Raw genomic sequence first — 17,271 nt, 5'->3', positions numbered from 1 at the left:
TACAAACAGTGCTGCTGTGAACATTCTAATAACATGTCCTCTGGTGAACATATGCATGCGCTGTGGTCAGTCTGTAATTAGAGGGAGGCCTTTCTGGACTAGTGTGTAAACTGCGTGATCAGCTTCAGCAGATACACCTCTTTCCCAAACAGGCTGTCCCAGTTCACATTCCCACCTGCTGTGCAGGAGCGTTAGCAGAGCCTCAGTTGTTCCCTGCCAACACTCTGTGCTCTTAAATTTTGCAACCCTCAGTAGTAAAGGTGAGTGCAGAGCAGTTGAAGAGTGCACTAGGGAAGTGTTAGCTGCATGAGCCAATGTTAGAAAAGAGCTGGGCCAGCTGGATTTGATGTCTACCTTTCTTCCTGACAATTCTAGACAAAAGGGCAGAATTTACCAACACAAACTTACAGACACACAGTGCTCTATATTTTAATTCTACTTTCACAATCATAATTGCATCTGAGTCTTCCAGTAAAATAACACTGTAAAGTAGGCAGCCTCGGGAATATTGCTTCTTTCTGCAGAGAAGGAAAGTGATTTGCCGAAGATCACACAGCATGTGGCAGAGCCCGGATGGGAGCCCAGGTCTCCGGACGTGCAGATTGGCTCTTCCCAGCAAAGCCCTCTGCCTCCCGTGGCATTGTCCTGGAGGTGGTGGGCATGAAAGCCGGGGTGGGGGCAGGTAGGAGGTATTGGTAGCTGGGGAATAGGTGACTCCGGTTAAACATCGCGGACAGAAGGGAAGTTCAGTCCGTTCCCAGATGTTATTTCCCCAGGGTCTGGGACACAGCATCCTGCTTCGCCAAGGCCCTGCACGCAGCCCACTAACAAGCCTAGATTTTGAATGTCCACATGCTGGACTCTCTCAGTCCATCCAGAAATAGCCTTTTGAAAACTGGCCAACTTCTCATGACCGATAACCATACAGACTTTTATACTGAGGCTGCACCGGATGTTGTCCTTAGTTCACCCTCAGTGAAAACACAGGTAACCAAACAGCACCATACAGCACCATCCCATTTGGTAAAAACACATCTGCACATATGTCTCCACATTCAGAGAGCAAGGTCTGGAAGAAATAGAGCAAAACTGTTAACCGTTATCTCTGGGAATTTAAAGATCAATTTATTTTTTATTTGATGCATTTCTGTTTTTTGGGGGAGGGGTTGCAATGAGGATGAATCAATTTCATTTTTTTCACCTTACTTTTTTTTAAATAGATAAGGCATTCATGCAGTCACAAAAGGCTCAGATCGGAAAGTCTCCCTCTGGTCCGTGTCTGCCTTCCATCTGGCTCCACCCAGAGGTGACCAGCGTTACCAACAACAAGTGTGTCCCGAAACACATGATACGTGTACAAGCAAATACATAAGTTTATTTATCACTTCCGCAATCAAAAAGACTCTCACTTAAACATATTTAAGACTTTTCCATTATAATTGACATTCACTACTAGTTTCAGATACGCAGCATAGAAGACTACTTTCATGTTGAAGAAAAGGCCGTAGAAGACTATTTTATGACAGAAAGGTAGATGAAAAAAAGGCTCCCAAACAGGGCAGAGTATGATATATATTTTTTAAAGATTTTATTTATTTCTAGAGAGGGGGAGGAAGGGAGAGAGGGAAACATCAATGTGTGGTTGCCTCTCACACGCCCCCTACTGGGCTTAGACTGGGAATACAAGCAGCAACCCTTTGGTTCGCAGGCACTCAATCCACTGAGCCACACCAGCCAGGGCTAAGTGTATGACATATTTTAAATAATTTATGGAAAAGTGTATATTTGAACTACTGTACTTAAAAGTAAAAGACTTAAAGGCTATTTCCCAAGTGTGTCAGTGGTTCTCTCTCAATGCGGGGTTCGGGGCGAGTGTCTGTCCCCCCTACGGTGGCCGTGTGCCTGGTGGTTTCGGGTGTGGACTCTGGCACCAGGCTGCCTGATTCAAACCCCAGACTGCCGGGGGGAGGGAGGTGGGTTGGAGGCAAAAAAGGGTATGGGGGGAAATGGTCATGGAAAAAATTACAGTGAAATGGGGGTGATGATAAAAACAAAGCTCAGTCTGCTACTTCCTAACCCTATGACTCGGGGCAAGTGGCTTAATCTTCCTGTGTCTCACATGCAAAAATGGAGATGATGATGACAACGACGGTGGTGGTTGTACCTATCCATATAGTTGAGCTGTCATCAGGGATAAGTTATAAAATTCAGGTAGAGGGGACTTAGGGTCAAGATGGCAGTGTAGGCAGACATGGCTCGCCTCTCTGCACAACCACATCAAAATGACAACTAAAATAAAGAATACGCATCACTGAGAACTGTCAGAAATTGAGTCAAATGGAAGTCTGGCAAAAACAGAATTAAAGAAACCACATCCATCCAGACCGGAAGGAGGGGTGCAGGCACAGAATGGGCTGGTCCCTCACCCACGTGTGGTGGATAAAATTCAGGAGGGATATCTTTGGGAGCGAGGAGTCCCAGCCCCACACCAGTCTCCTGGTCCAGGGTTCCAGTGCCAGGAAATTTGGTCCCCAAAACTTCTGGCTGCAAAAATCAGTGGGGATTGGGTCAGTGGAAGAAACTGCTGGGACCACAAGCAGTTCCTCTTAAAGAACCCACACACGGACTCACCTACTCAGACTCACTCCCTCTCAGCTCCAGCACCAGGGTAAGCAGCTTGAAAGGCACCAGAGGCACACAGGGGGAGACTGAAGTGTCTGGCATCAAGGCAAGCAGAGGTCATTGTTGCTTTGCTAAATTCTACCCCCACAGAGCCAGCAAGCTGATGCCATGTCTGAGACTCCATCAACCTGGCAAACACGGTTTGACCCGCTTTGGAAATCCCCAGAGATTCTGCCCTACCCAATTTATGGGTCCACCCAAGCTATTTTTCCATATGAATGGCAGGTCCTGCTTCACAACTTCCTAAATCCTCTCAACCAAGAAACAGCTGGCCTCAGTGTGCCCCAGGGCCAGGCACCAGCAGCACTCAGCCTAGATTCTCAGCTTGGCTTCTCCTGGAAATCTCCAAGCCCAGCACAAGTAGCAGCCATCTCAGATTGCTTTGTAGCTCAGGCATGGTAGCCCCAGACAAAACACAGGTGGGGGCTGACCTTGGCCTGCATCACCCAGGAAACCCATTTTGATGGTTCTCATATGGGAGGGGTGAGGGGATTAAGAAGTACAAATAGGGAGTGACAGAATAGCCACAGGGATGTAAAGTACAGTATAGGCAATAGAGTAGCCAAAGAACTTATATGCATGATCCTTGGACTTGAACAGTGGTGGGGGGATTGTCTGAGGGAGTGGGGAGTGCTGGGTGGAGGGGGGCAAAGGGGGAAAAAATCAGGACAACTATAATAGCATAATCAATAAAATATAATTTAAAAATAAAATAAAACCAATAAACATTCAAAAAATTTCAGGTAGAGTCCTTACAGTGGGGCCTACCATCGCTCCTGTGTCAGTAACGATTCTATTCAACTGCGTTTCCTCGTTTTTCTATATTGGACATGTTTTATAGTAAAGGTCAAATAATAAACTCCCACAAGAGAAGGGAAGCTATACCCATAGAGAGAGAGGTCAGTGCAAGCAGATGAGAGAGTGGTGGTAGAGAAATGAAGAGGGAGAGACCCCAAGCCCCCAGGAGCGCAAATGAGAGCTGCAGACCCAGGGAGGAGGGAGGTCTCTGCTTCCTGATTTTGACCCTCTGATTAGAGCCCTGTGGGAGGGCCCTCGGCTGGTGTGGCCCACTGAGCTTTCCAAGAGCAGGGAGGGACCCTGGCCCAGAAGCCTTCCCTCTTGGCGTTTGGAGATGGCCTTTGCGATCATCCAAGAAGCTCCCTAAACCTTCCTTGTGCAAACGGCCTTCAGCCAGCACTGCCGCTCTCTCCCTGGCTGAAAGGCTTCAGAATAAGTGTGAGGACTCCCCTGGTTGTGCCTGAACCAACACACTCCAAGGCCCTTGGGAGGTCCAATCACTGTCACCTCAACGTGGCTGACAGTCTAGGGGGTTAAAAGACGAGATGCTGCACTCCCAGCCCACCTGGAGAAAGCAACATCCAATCTCAGTTTCGTGTTTCTAAACACACCAGGCGGCATGTGCAGGAAGCACATTATCCTTCAGCCAGCAGCTGGGGCCTGTCCTCTGCAGACACAGCATGGGCACTATGAGGGGAGGAGAAGGCTGCCCAAGAGCCTCACCCCATCCTCAGGTGAGGATGGGGGAAGGGAAGCGTGGGACCAGGAGCTGGAGGCCCCGGGGTTCTAGCTCAGCTCAGATGTTTCCTGTGGATGCTAGCAGGGGTCATTCTTAATTTCACCAAAAGCCAATGGCTCCTCAGAGAACCCCCTGAGTTGATCTGGGAATTACCATGCCTGCCTGATGAGAGAAATTATGTGAACTACTTTGCATTTGAAAGAGCATCTAGGTCTTGTAGCTCCTCCTAAGACTGAGGTGAACAAGGGCTGGGAAATCGTACCCTGTCAGTGTTTCTAACTTAATTCATGGACACAGTCTAAAAAGAATTCCTAACCCCTATCCACAGTTTTCCAACCCCCATACTGCAGGCAAAGTGTTTTCATGGAATCTGGTGCCAAAATTGACCTGACCTTACAGTGTTTACTGTTTTTGGTGCTAATATTTATAATAAGTTGCAGAATATTTTTGCATTTGATTGCAGGGTGTTGTCCCAGATCCCACTGGGAGAGTTACTTGATATATGGTAAATACAAATTACCTTCCTAAAATATGAAAAATTCTGAAACCCATCTGGCCCTAAGGGTTTTGCATAAGGGATGTGGCCTTGTAAAGAGAACAAAAACAGATGCCACTTAAAGCAGATGCAGGGGGACCCACTCCCAGGTGGGAACTTACCCAGCCCCGCCTGGCACCTCTTCTTCCTGGGGGCAGGTCCTTGGGAAGTCTTCATGAATCTGAAGACAGACGTAATTGGGATGAGTCAAGGAGCATATGTTGGGAGTATTTCTCCTAAATCAATGCTTATCACATTTTTATGTGTTTCTGAATCTCCTAGGAATCTTGTAAAATCACAGATTCATACTCAGTAGGTCTGGGGTGGGCCTGAGGTTCTTCATTTCCAGCACTCTCCAGGTGATGGCTGGGCTGCTGGGACAGTCCTGAACTCTCTGAACTCTAGAAAGGCCGAAACCAGGTTTCTGAGCGCTGTGGTGCCCCACAGGAAGAGGTGCCCCTGCCCTTGGAGGGGCTGCTTGCAAAACACTGATCATCACCTGACCCAAACCTGACTCATCGTGGCCTTTTCTCCATCCCCCACTGCCTCCTGCTGCCTCTTCCGGCCCAGGGGGGTTGAACCACTCCACACGCCCACTCCAGGCCCTGGCTGGCCTCCGCCAAGTCTCATGACTCTTCACTCACCACGTTCCAAGGTACTGCTTACATGAGGTGCTTTTCTGGCTGGCTGACCTCACCCGCCAAGCATGAACTAAATTAATTCAACTCTGAAATTCCTGAGATGCCTCACTCTATCTCCTGGGTATCTCCCCAGAGAAGTTTTCCACTGTCTGCAAAGTGCTCCGTGGCCCCCATGACCCAGAGACACGATGAGACTGAATTTGCTCACTGGACAGCGACCCTCAGAAGGACGATGGTCTGTTTTATCAGTGCCTGCAGTGCCCTGACTGAGTTCTCGCACACTCTGCCTGCCTTCCTTTTAACGTCCAGAGTCCCTGGTTGCAGAAAACTCAGGTTTACTTACTTTTCAAGAGAATTTGCCTATTACAAAAGTAATACATGTTTATTATTAGTGGAAGTTCAGAAAATATAGATTAGAAGAAAACGGCAACACCAGTAAGCTTGTCCCCCAGAGGCAATTGTTGCAGTATCTGCCTGACGGCCTTTCAGTCTTTATACTGTACATTCTGTTTTACACTATCTGGCTCACACTACATAGGTCATTTCTTAAACATTTTATTTATTTATTTATTTTTACAGAGAGGGGAAGGGGAGGAGAAAGAGAGAGAGAGAAACATCAGTGCATGGTTGCCTCTTGTGTACCCCCTACTGAGGATCTGGCCTGCGACCTAGGCATGTGCTCTGACTGGGAATCGAACCAGCAACCCTTCGGTTCACAGGCCAGCGCTCAATCCACTGAGCCACACCAGCCAGGGCTACCTATGCCATTTTACAAACTTTGTTCTTTGTTTATTGATTTGAGAGAGGGAGAAAGAGAAACATCAGTGTGAAAGAGACACATTGATTGCCTCCTTTACGTGCTCCAACCAGAGATCAAACCTGCAACCTAGGTATGTGCCCTGACTGGGGATTGAACCCATGGCCTTTTGGTGTATGGGACTACATTCCACCCCACTCAGCCACTTAGCCAGGGCTACAAGTAGGCACTACCTTTTATACAAGTAGGCTAGTCAGTGACTAACCAAAGGGCTGGCTTCCAGACGCCAGCGAGGAAGTCCCCTTTTGCTGGAGTTCTTTGCCAGGGAGAAAAGACACCAGTGTTGGGGGCTGGCTGCCCTCTTTCAAGGTCCTCTGCTCCTTGAAAGGTTTATCACCACTCTCTGCATCACCACTGTCTTTCAGGGACGCCTCACCAAGATTCACGCGAATGCCCAGGGGGCTTCATCAAGTTTTTAGGTTAGAGAATAGTTGCCTTGCCCAAACCAAAGTCCTCAGAGTCCTTACAGACTCTCCGTATTCCTCGTCTGCAAGTCCCCTTGCAGAGGCTGCTTCTCCACCTGTACTTCCCCATCAGCCCCCAACCCGGCCTGTCAGCTGACCAACAGCCCATGTAGAAGGATGGCACCCCGGCAAGGCTTATTTCATTACAAAGCGACTTTTTTCTTTGTCATAAACAAGTGGGTTAACACACCTTCCCTTAAGTGGTAAACGAGTGTATGTGGAATCATTTTGAACCTATATGCAACGCTGATCGAGGACTTGACTCTGACCCAGAAGTCGAATGTATTGATAACTCTGGCTCTCCATGCTTATCCTTGAATACCTCTCTCCCCATGACTGTTCTTGTGTTGGTTTATTTGCCCTCTTCTCCATGTTTTGCGAGAGCTCTTTGCATTTTGGTTGTAGGGGCTCAGAGTAGGGAAGTGTTTCTCTGCGCTGAGAGGCAGACCTGGCGTCAGAGTCACCCCACCTTCCCGTCAAGGTGGTCAGCACATCAAGCACACCAAGGGCAAGTGCAATCAGAGAGGATGGCAGGCCACCAACCCAATCAGAACAGAGGCCTGCAAGATGAGTGGACTTCAGGGCTCTTTGAGAAAAACCAAGAGTGACTCATAGGAGGGAGATGAAACCAAAACTTTCAGGTTGTCCCCTGTGACCAAACAGTCAGTCCAAAGTCATCAGAAGGAAGAGGAAAACCTGAAACAGAGAGAGCTGGCCAGGGGCAGCCTGAAGACTCATGCAAATGAGACCCGCCCACCACGGCCAGGAAACCCGGCCAGGAAAAGTCAGAGCACACGCTGCCAAGCTGCACTGAGGAAAGGAGGAGGCAGAGGCTCTGAGGGCGCAGGTAAGGAGCCAGAGAGGGGTCATGGAGGCCTGGGTCAGAGTGCTCTGCAGCCCCAGAGGCAGCACGGTCCCAGCTAACAATGGCCGGGGAGGCGGGGCTCCGGGAATCTTTTTTTTTTTTTTTTTTTTTTAAAGCTCAGTCATTCTGCTGTGAAGCCTGGGGAAGTCACTTGAGCATTCTAAGCCTTGGCTTCCGCCTCTATAGAATGGGTCTCAGAACATCACACTGTGTAAGGAGCGCCTGCTGTGCCTGGTTGGGCAAGTTACAAACACCATTCCTTCTTCACAGCAACCCCGTAAAGGGGGATCAGTAGTCTATGTCGCAGAGGACCATGAAGCTCACAGAGCTTAAGCCATTATTAGTCCAAGTCCTCACAGTGAGAAAGCCTGTCTGGTTCCCAAACCTGTGCCTTCTACTCCCCAGCCTGCCTTCTTCACAGGGTGGTTTAAAGAACTGAGTGGCCTTATGCAAACAGGAACACCTTGTAAAAGGCTTTCCTACCGCACTTAGCCTAGCAAGGACTAGGGCTCTTTGTAAACTGCGAGGTGCTATAAAAACGCTCTCTCTCGAGGTTGAAAACTTTGGGGTGGTTCTACAATTAATATTTGGCAAACTGACATGGTCATGGACAGAGGCGATGCCTTTGGGGCCGTGTTTAGGACTTGCTGTGGCTGAGCTGTCTTGCCTTGGGGGTGAGTGGTAGGTGGGTGCTCGGGCAGAATCTCCCCTGGAGAGGCTGGGCTCTGACGGGGCTTGAAACAGCGGACGCTGGAGGGCCCCACGGCCGATAAGGGCCAAGATGCTGAGGTAGCGGTGATCGACTCTCCTCTTTACAGTTTGGCCATGGAACTTCAGCAATGTAGGTCAGCGCTGGGGGGAATGGAGATCCTCAAGGGCAGTAGCACAGCCCTGGCCATTGTGGCTCAGTGGGTTAGGTGTCATTCCACAAAGTGAAAGTTCGTGGTTTGATTCCCGGTCAGGGCACATGGCCAGGTTTTGGGCTCGGTCCCCATGTTGGGGCATGTACTGTAGGCAACCAACAGAGATGTTTCTCTCCCTCTCTTTTTCTTTTTAAAAAAATTTTTTAAAAGATTTTATTTGCTTTATTTTTTAGAGAGGGGAAGGGAGAGGGAAAGAGAGGGAGGGAAACATCAATGTGTAGTTGTCTCTCGCACGCCCCCACTAGGGACCTGGCCCGCAACTCAGGTGAGTGTGCCCTAGACTGGGAATTGAACTGGTGACCCTTTGATTTGCAGGCGGGCACTCAACCACTGAGCCACTGAGCCACACCAGCCAGGGCTCTCTCCCTCTTTCATCCTCCCCTCCCTTCTCTCTAAAAATAATGTAGTAAAATCTTAAAAAAAAAAGAGTACTAGTACAAGTCTACTGTAGTAGAGTTAGAATTTTCAGGTAAGATAATTTTAAAACAAACACCTATAATCTTACCCCCAGAGATAACCAGTGTTGACACTTTGGTGTTTGTTATTCCAGACATTTTTCCATTGTGCACATATGCTGGGAAGATTGGATTATATTCTAGCATGGTTTTATCACTGGTTCTTTTCACATAATGACATAACCTCAACCTATTTCCATGTTAGTAGATGTTTTATCGTATCATTTCTTAAAAAGATTTTATTTATTTACTTTTAGAGAGAGGGGAAGGGAGGAAGAAAGAGAGGGAGAGAAACATTAATGTGTGAGATACATCAATCAGTTGCCTCTCATGTGCCCCCAACTGGGAGCCACGCCTGCAGCCCAGGCATGTGCCCTGACTGGGAATCAAACTGGCGACCTTTCGGTTCACAGGCAGGTGTGCAATCCACTGAACCACACCAGCCAGGGCTATCATATCATTTTAAAATTTATTTTTTTTAAGATTATTTATTTATTTATTTTTAGAGAGGGAAGGGAGAGAGAGAGAGAGAGAGAGAGAGAGAGAGAGAGAAACATCAACGTGCAGTTGCTGGGGGTTATGGCCTGCAACCCAGGAATGTGCCCTGGCTGGGAATCGAACCTGGGACACTTTGGTTCCCAGCCCGTGCTCAATCCACTGAGCTACGCCAGCCAGGGCTCAGCTATCATATCATTTTAAAAGCTACAGAATGTCTCTTTATATGGATGGAGCAGAATTTATTTAATCAATGTCCCTCTATTAGATAACTAGGTAGTTTTCAATTCTTCACAATCAAAGCAGAGTTTTGATGGGTATTTCTGTAATCAAAGCTTTGCACAGGTCCTTCCTTGATTATTTCCAGGGGATAGATTCCCAGTGGGAGATCTGCTGAATCAAGGCTATGTACATTTTAAGGCTTTTTAATTTTTAAAAAGATTTTATAAACAGAGAGGAAGGGAGGGGGAAAGTGAGGAGAGAAACATCCATGTAAGAGGGAAACATCGATTGGTTGCCTCTTGGACTTGGCCCGCAGCTCAGACATGTGCCCTGACCTGGAATCGAACTGGCGATCTTTTTGCTTTGCAGGACAACACCCAACCAACTGAGCCACACCCATCTGGGCAATTTTAAGACTTTTCATAATCACTGAAGGTCTGTTTGTGACACATTCTGAATTCTGGGGGCTTTTCAAAGCTCAGTGCATAAAACTTTTTATAGCCTTGAAGTTGGCCTTGACCCTTTTTCTCTCTCAAATTCATTTGCAGTGATAATGTACATCATATATGGTCTTTACTGTGTGCCCTCCTCTATCTAAGAGCTTTACCCTACTTTTAGCTTCTTTGTCACAAGAAGAAAATGAGGGACAGGGAGGTTAAGCTATTCCGTTGGAGTCACAGCCCCAGGAAGCACTGGCTCTGGGGTCATGAGCCTTGACAGGTTCCAGAATCTTTGCTGTCCAGTGTTTCTGGGGAGGTGCTTTTGAATCCATCTCCAGAGTGATCTGTCGCCTCCTCCCTTTGATCTTCTTTGCCATCGCCTGGCCTGAGTCAGGTACCACCATCCCGGCCGGGGGACCACCGCTGGAGTGCCTCACTGGTCTTCCATGTCCTCTCTGTCCCTTTCGGCATGTTCTCTGCTCTGCAGTGGGATGGGGTTTTTAAAACAGAAACAAACAAACAAAAACTCAGAAACAGGATCAAGTCCTCCTCCCCCTACCAGCTTTCAGGACCTGCCTCTTCCTTCTCTCGCTCATCCTGAGCCACTTGCTCACCCCAGCTCCACCCGGTACACCTCAGTCACCCTGGCCTCCCCTCACTTCCTCCATTCGGCTGTTTCACGCCGTAGGGCTTCTGCACATGTTATTCTCTTGACCTCGAATGTCCTTTCTCCCCTCTGCACAGCCGGGCTCTTCCCTTCCTTCAGTCTCAGCTCTCATGTCACCTCTTTGGAGAAACCTTCCTTGGTGGTCTCATCTGAACCAGTAACCGCCCCCCTCCCCCAGGCCATTTCCCTTTTTGTCCTTCATAGCATTCATTAAAATTCATTCATTAAAAGTTTATTTATTGCCCATTACTCATTAAATGCCTCTTTCCCTTGCTAGACTCAAAAGGTCATGAGGTCAAAGACCATGGCTGTCTTGTCACCACGGTTGACTCGATGCCTCGCACAGTACCTGGGTGATGGTGAGCCCACACCGACTCGGTGGCTGTGCGTGGAAGGGACAAACGACCCATAGAGGGCATTCATGGGTGTGGGTCCTCAGCAAACCACCCCAGCTCCGGTCAGAGCCGTTCCACCCTCCTGCAGCTCTCTGCTTTGTCTCCCCTGTACGGAGCCGTGACAGAGGTCTAGCCACAAGTGAGGGAGGACAAGCAGGTTTTGCTTCATGTATCAGCTCAGTCAGGGCAGATGATGTCATATCGGGGGCAGCAGGGAGAGTCCCATGCCCAGGTGCCCCCTACATGGTTCCCGGGTTTGTACCACAAGGGCCTCATGGCCATAAGGAATCTCCTGAGAAAATGCAAACACTGGTTAGTTCATTAGACATGCAGCAGGTAACCGAATGGATGAGTGTTCTGCCTTTATGACAGCACATGGTGGTGGTCTGGAAGTCCCAGCTGGGTGACCTTGGGTGACCTTGGGTGACAGTCACTTCTTACCTACCATCTGCACAATGTGTGGTTGGGACAGAGAAATGGTTTTTAAACTTTTTTCCCCCCAGCAGTTCAATTTTTCAATGTATTCAAATAACTAACATGAGAAAAGCTAGGTGTTTCCCTGGAGCCCTCCTTCCTCTTTCCTGATTCCCCCTTTCAAATCCTCAAGGGTCGGGATGGGCAACCTTTGGGCTGAAAGATCTCTGGACTCAGTGCGTGCCAGGCTGGCTGGCGGTGTTCTGGCTGCAGCTTCTCGGGCACATGAAATGATCAGCGGGGGACTGGAGAGGACTCTCTGAATCGGACAATGGAGATTTTAGACTGGGCATATAGGTGAATTTCACCGCCACTGACGTGCAGGGCAGGCAGACCCTTTGCGTGAGAAGGAGGTTTCAGCCACTTTAGAAAAGAATAAGGACCCAGGAGACAGGAGGCCCAGCAGGCTCACTTACCCTCTCCACAATCTAGAAAAAGGCAACTGCCACCCTGCCTTTCCAGCCAGCGATCCTAGGTCTCGAAGGGACTGCCCACATACTTGGCTTCCGGGGTTGGTTGTCTGCCAAGCCCTGGGGGAACTCTGGTCCCACACCGCCCCACCCCGCTACCACCTGGGCAGCTCTCTGGCCTTCACTGCAAACAGGTGTGCTCAAGAGGTTGCAGCCCAGGCCACCTGGCGGCTCCAGGTGCTGTGTGTGCGCTGCCATGGAGACGGGCCCCGGGGTTGGTGGCGAGAAGGCAGCCTCCCAAAGCTTTTCGGAGAGGGAGATTCAGGGAAGGGAGAGCCTGGAGCCTCGGGCCCTTCAGGGTGGTCTGCTGACCGCTCTAGGGCCAACTGAAGCCCAGGTAGGTTTTCTGGGACAAAGGGAGGGAGGAAGAACCAGGGGAGGCCAAGTGTGGGGAGGAGGCTTCGGAAGGGATCTGGGGACCTGTGTAGGGGAGCCTCCGAGCTTCCAGGTCAAGGGGAAACGCCTTGCCAGGAGCTCCCTTGCCAGGTCAACACGGCACCCTGCACAAGGACTGGGCAGCTGGGCTCTGGACGCTTGGCTCTGTGGCCCAATGGGAGGAGGGAAAGAGGGCCTGGCATTTGTTCCCAGAGGAGGGGCAGCCCGGAGAATTCACAGAGGCCATGTCTGTGCTAGTCAGGGAGTTGAGGCTGCAGGGAAAGAAGTAGCTGCCCTCTGGCACGAACCACGGGCTGTGGCTCCCCTCCCTCTGCCTGCAGTCCGAGAAGCCAGGGGCAGCCACATGGAGCATAAGGACTGTTTTCACCCATTTCCAAAGCTGGGGTCCAGTCTCTTCCTGTGGCAGCTCGTTAGTAGTGGGGTGGCTCACGCCTTTGCCCCAGTAGAGGGGATACTACAGGGGCACCAGCCTTACATCTACGGCTGAGGACTGGGTGATCTGGAACCAATCATTTCACTTCATTGACTCCTAAGTGTTTTCGTCTGTGAAGTGTGGTTGACAATGACTTTTGACAACCCATGGGACACTCAGCCCGGCACCCAGCACAGGCACAGAGCTTCATGGGTGTTCCTTTGCTCCTTTTCTCTTCTCGTCAGGACATCTCCTGCCAGGCCTCCTGGCATCTGGCCTGAGGATGGCTGAGCAGCAGGGCCGGGAGCCCGAGTGCCCCGTCTGCTGGAACCCCTTCAACAACACATTCCACACCCCGAAAGTGCTGGACTGCTGCCACTCCTTCTGCGTGGAATGCCTGGCCCACCTCAGCCTGGTGACTCCAGCCCAGCGCCAGCTGCTGTGCCCACTCTGTCGCCAGCCCACTGTGCTGGCCTCTGGGCAGCCTGTCACTGACTTGCCCACTGATACGGCCATGCTCACCCTGCTCCGCCTGGAGCCCCATCACATCATCCTGGAAGGTCATCAGCTCTGTCTCAAGGACCAGCCCAAGAGCCGCTACTTCCTGCGCCAGCCCCGAGTCTACACGCTGGACCTAGGCCCCCAGCTCGGGAGCCAGACTGAGGCCCCACAGGCCACGGCCTCTACCACCACGCCCCTGCCCGTTCCCCTCTCCAGCCACTACTCTCTGAGGGAGTGTCTCCAGAACCCTCAGTTCCGCATCTTTGCCTACCTGATGGCTGTCATCCTCAGCGTCACTCTGTTGCTCATCTTCTCCATCTTCTGGACCAAGCAGTTCCTTTGGAGTGTGGGGTGAGCATCCGTTCCTGACAAGGAACCAAGCCTCTCCCAGCGGCTGCTGGTTACAGGGACTGCAGAGCCGCGTGTGTGGGTGTCTTCCCGTGTAGTGTTGTTTCTTTGTACAATCCACGGACCAGTTAGACATGTGCTTGCTTCTGGGAACAGCGTCCTACTGTGTGAGAACCTCTGAAAGTTGAAGGGCTGGGGAAGGGTGTGAGACCACCTCTGGGTGGGAGCCGTGGGGTCTGTGGGAGGGGGACAACTGCTGTCCCTAGAAACCTTTCCAGCCCAGAGAGCAAGCTGCACGTCTCACTGGAGCTGCTTTGAACTCGTTCACTTTTTTTTTTTAACTGAGTTCTTCTTATTGGATTGCTAAAAAATTGGGAAAATGAACTTCAATTCTGTGAGCAAATGTGTCTCCTCCTGGCAGTTTTCTCTTTATCTTGCCACCGTCCCAGTAAAAATGGTCTGTATTTACTCATTTATTCATCTACTCAGCAGAACTAGGGCAAGAGAAGGGTGGGACTATGGGGGGGTGGAGGGGAGCAGAGAGCCCTTACCAGCAGGGAGCGGGTGCTCACTCAGCTGCTTCTGGTGCAACCTCGTGGGTATGAGGTTTATGGAGTGTTAAGAGTCTGAAAGTTTAAAGGTGGAAAGCAGGCAGGGTCAGTGGATCAAAGGAAATCTGGGATCTGGGGGAGGTTTTGATTCCTCCTGGTAGATGCAGAGGCCCTGCTGAGAAGACTGGGTGCTGGGTGGAGCTGACCCCCCTCCACCAAGCACTGACATTCTCACTCAAGAGCTAAGGCAGACACCCTGGAGAGATTCAACACCTCAGCTCCCACCGCGGGCCTGCAGGCTGGGGACCCAGGCTTTCATTTCACATGACAGCCTCCAGGAACCAGAGAAAACTGGGTAGGGTTTGGGTGCTCAGGCTGCTACTCGACCACAAGCTGCCATTTCCGCAGCGTCTAAAACCCCTGATTTCTGCTTCCCCAGTTTTAATATTGCCTGGTGGCCCAGGGCTCTAAAACAATCTCAAAGTGGCTAAAACACCATCACAGTTATGATAAGATAATATTTTGAGTTTTCTGGGTTTGTAAAATAAGCTTTCAGAGGCCTGGAATGGTGTTGGTTTCTCTGCTCTACACATTGTGTGAGTTTAATGGAATTAGCTTCTGTAAATTCTCAGGGGCCTTAATGTACAAGATATTCCCAAATAGCCAAGACACGTATTTCACATGTAGTGAAACCAGATGGTCTTAAGATGTGAAGAAAAAATGAAACGAAGTTCTCCATTATGAAATTGGGAGTCACCAACGTATCCCGCCAGGGGACCAGCACCTGCCTCTCCCCTGGCGCCATCCAAGGGAACCACACGGAAGCCGGGACTCACGCTCCCCCCATGGCCTTCATCCTTCACGTGTCCCTGCTCCTCAGCCTTGTGGCCCGTCTGTCAGGCAATGAGCTCCCCATGCCATCAGGGTCAGCAGGAACAGGGGGAAGCCTGGGAGGGGCACTTGCGTCTGCACTGCAGCCCACTGCCCTGGAGTTAAGGAAAGGTCGTCCCCCTTCCGAGGTGAAACTGAGTCTCCACAAGTTCAACGACTTTGTTCAAGGGGAGCCAGCCAGGAAGTTGCAGACTTTCAGTCAAAATAGGACTTACACCCTTGAAGTGGCTTATACCCATCCAAATAAGGAAAGACATTGGTTTCATTACTTTCGGATAAGGAAGCGTGATAGCATCTCCTATTCTCACAGTCAGTAGGTCTAACCCTGGGGCAGTGCCGTGCTCCTACAGGGCATCTGGAAACGTCCTCACTGGTATCTTTGGTACACCAGTGACGTGGGTGTGCTGCGCTTCCGGTTCTTGGTATTCCAGAGGTCAGACACGCTCCAGACAGCTCCACACAACAAAATGTCAATTCCAAATGCAATTTTCTGTTAAATACACTGTAGGCTCCTCAGAGGTAGAAGTGGTGGAAGTGTTAACTCCCCTTGGCATGAAGTCCAAGGAAGAGATGCAGTGACTTGTCAGAAGGGCAGTGTAGAAAGCGGAGCAGCTAAAAAGCTACGTATGGGCCACGCTGGCTGGACTGATCTGTCTGGCCAGTGTTGCCAACAGAGTCAGTGAAACCCTATGGAATCTCTTCGTAAGACAGATCAGGGTCCACCACTTACCAACCGGGAAACTGTGAGCAAGTCACTTAACCTCTCTGAGCTCCGGTTCTGTCTGTAAAAGGAAGTCAGTCCTGAGACTCGGAAGATTAAACGGAGGATTAAACGAGGTGTCTGAATGTGCCTGGCACATTGTCCAGTGGACAGGAAGTACCCTGGTTAAGTGGTGGCTAGGCGTGTCTCCTCATTATCATAAGCCACACTTGGTTTATGCTGCTCAGCTAGCTGCTTTGTTACAATGACATTCCAGTGAAAAAAATAGATATTCCACAAGACACTTACTTGTTTTGCCAAAGACTTAGATCAAATGCTTTCACCCAGTTGCAACCTCTAAATCTCTTAGACCTCCTGCCAGCCCCCGCCCAGGACAAGGTTAATGGAATAGTGAAATTTAAACTTGAGAACCTAAAAACCTTAACGCACTAAATATATCCAAACTGCATGCTAAAACATTCATGTTCATTATCAGTTTACACATACTAAAAAGGTAGTAATGCAAATAATTTCTTTTCATGGCCAACTACGGAATAGTGTCCATTAATACTTAATAGTGAAGTCCCCAAATGATGGCAGAGAATTTAGAGGCCTAACAGACACACAGGCCATGCAACACTGGTTATAATTGCAATCAAATGAAACAAGATATTTAGCTACACACCACAATCCCAGTGTGAAGAACTGAGCTGGACAAGCGGCTCTCAGCCCCCCGGGAACACCACATAGAAAGTGTGTTTAACGCTTCAAGGAGAGGCCAGCACAGAAACTCTCTTTGAATTCTCTATGTACAATTCTTTCTTCTTCCAAATCCCTGTACATTTGTATGGATTAGGTACTTTCAGAGTTCAGTGGTTGTGTATTTGGGGTGGGAAAAGGTGAAGGTGATTGCTGGATGGCCAATGAATCAGAATTAGAATGCAGATTTAGTTCACTGGTAGTCTGGCCCACAATGCAATAGCCCTTGGTTTTTTAAAAAGATTTTATTTTTAGAGAGGGGGGAAGGAGGGAGAGAGAAACATCGGTGTGTGGTTGTTTCTCACACCTCCGCCACCAGAAACCAGGTCCGCAACCCAGGCATGTGCCCTGGCTGGGAATTGAACTGGTGACCCTTTGGTTCATAGGCTGGCACTGAATACCCCAAGCCACACCTGACAGTGCTCTATTTTTTTTTAAATTATTAACAGAGTACTTATTAAGGAGACAGAAATTGGAGTAATCATATTTCAGATCATGTATTATATCTCAAACCAAAAAAACAGGGTCCTCGATGAACCAAAAGCTGGGATTCAGAAAAGACTTAACTATGGAAAATAATTCTTTGAAGGATAGTTTTTATAATAGGATTTTACTCTACCAAGTATGTAAT

General features: G+C 49.5%; 1 protein-coding gene and 1 long non-coding RNA gene across 3 annotated transcripts; one reads left to right on the top strand and one right to left on the bottom strand.

The window, feature by feature from the left end:
• Positions 1-7,373: 7,373 nt before the first annotated feature.
• Positions 7,374-14,211, top strand: RNF183 (ring finger protein 183). 2 transcript variants are annotated; one of them, XM_045840647.1, is made up of 2 exons: positions 7,374-7,523; positions 13,136-14,211. In XM_045840647.1, the coding sequence occupies exon 2, from the start codon at positions 13,174-13,176 to the stop codon at positions 13,744-13,746; it is 573 nt and encodes a 190-aa protein (XP_045696603.1). In that variant the 5' UTR covers positions 7,374-7,523; positions 13,136-13,173; the 3' UTR covers positions 13,747-14,211. The 2 variants fall into 2 exon arrangements, with proteins under 2 accessions (XP_045696603.1, XP_045696602.1); XM_045840646.1 differs by lacking the exon at positions 7,374-7,523 and adding an exon at positions 12,213-12,419.
• On the bottom strand, positions 9,649-12,100 carry LOC123819997. Its single transcript, XR_006785876.1, has 3 exons — positions 12,029-12,100; positions 11,093-11,430; positions 9,649-10,557 (listed from the first exon to the last, which is right to left on the bottom strand). It is a non-coding gene; the product is annotated as an uncharacterized LOC123819997 (long non-coding RNA).
• Positions 14,212-17,271: the final 3,060 nt, after the last annotated feature.

This window comes from Phyllostomus hastatus, unplaced genomic scaffold (assembly GCF_019186645.2).
Source record: "Phyllostomus hastatus isolate PE091 unplaced genomic scaffold, TTU_PhHast_1.1 phas_contig_34, whole genome shotgun sequence".
In the NCBI taxonomy this organism is placed as follows: Eukaryota; Metazoa; Chordata; class Mammalia; order Chiroptera; family Phyllostomidae; genus Phyllostomus; species Phyllostomus hastatus.
The sequence above is the reverse complement of the archived record's forward strand: the minus strand, read 5'-3'. Positions and strand labels throughout refer to the sequence as shown.

Bases quoted from the DNA above. Each gene is read 5' to 3' on its own strand.
- RNF183 (XM_045840647.1), top strand. From the start codon at position 13,174: ATGGCTGAGCAGCAGGGCCGGGAGCCCGAGTGCCCCGTCTGCTGGAAC.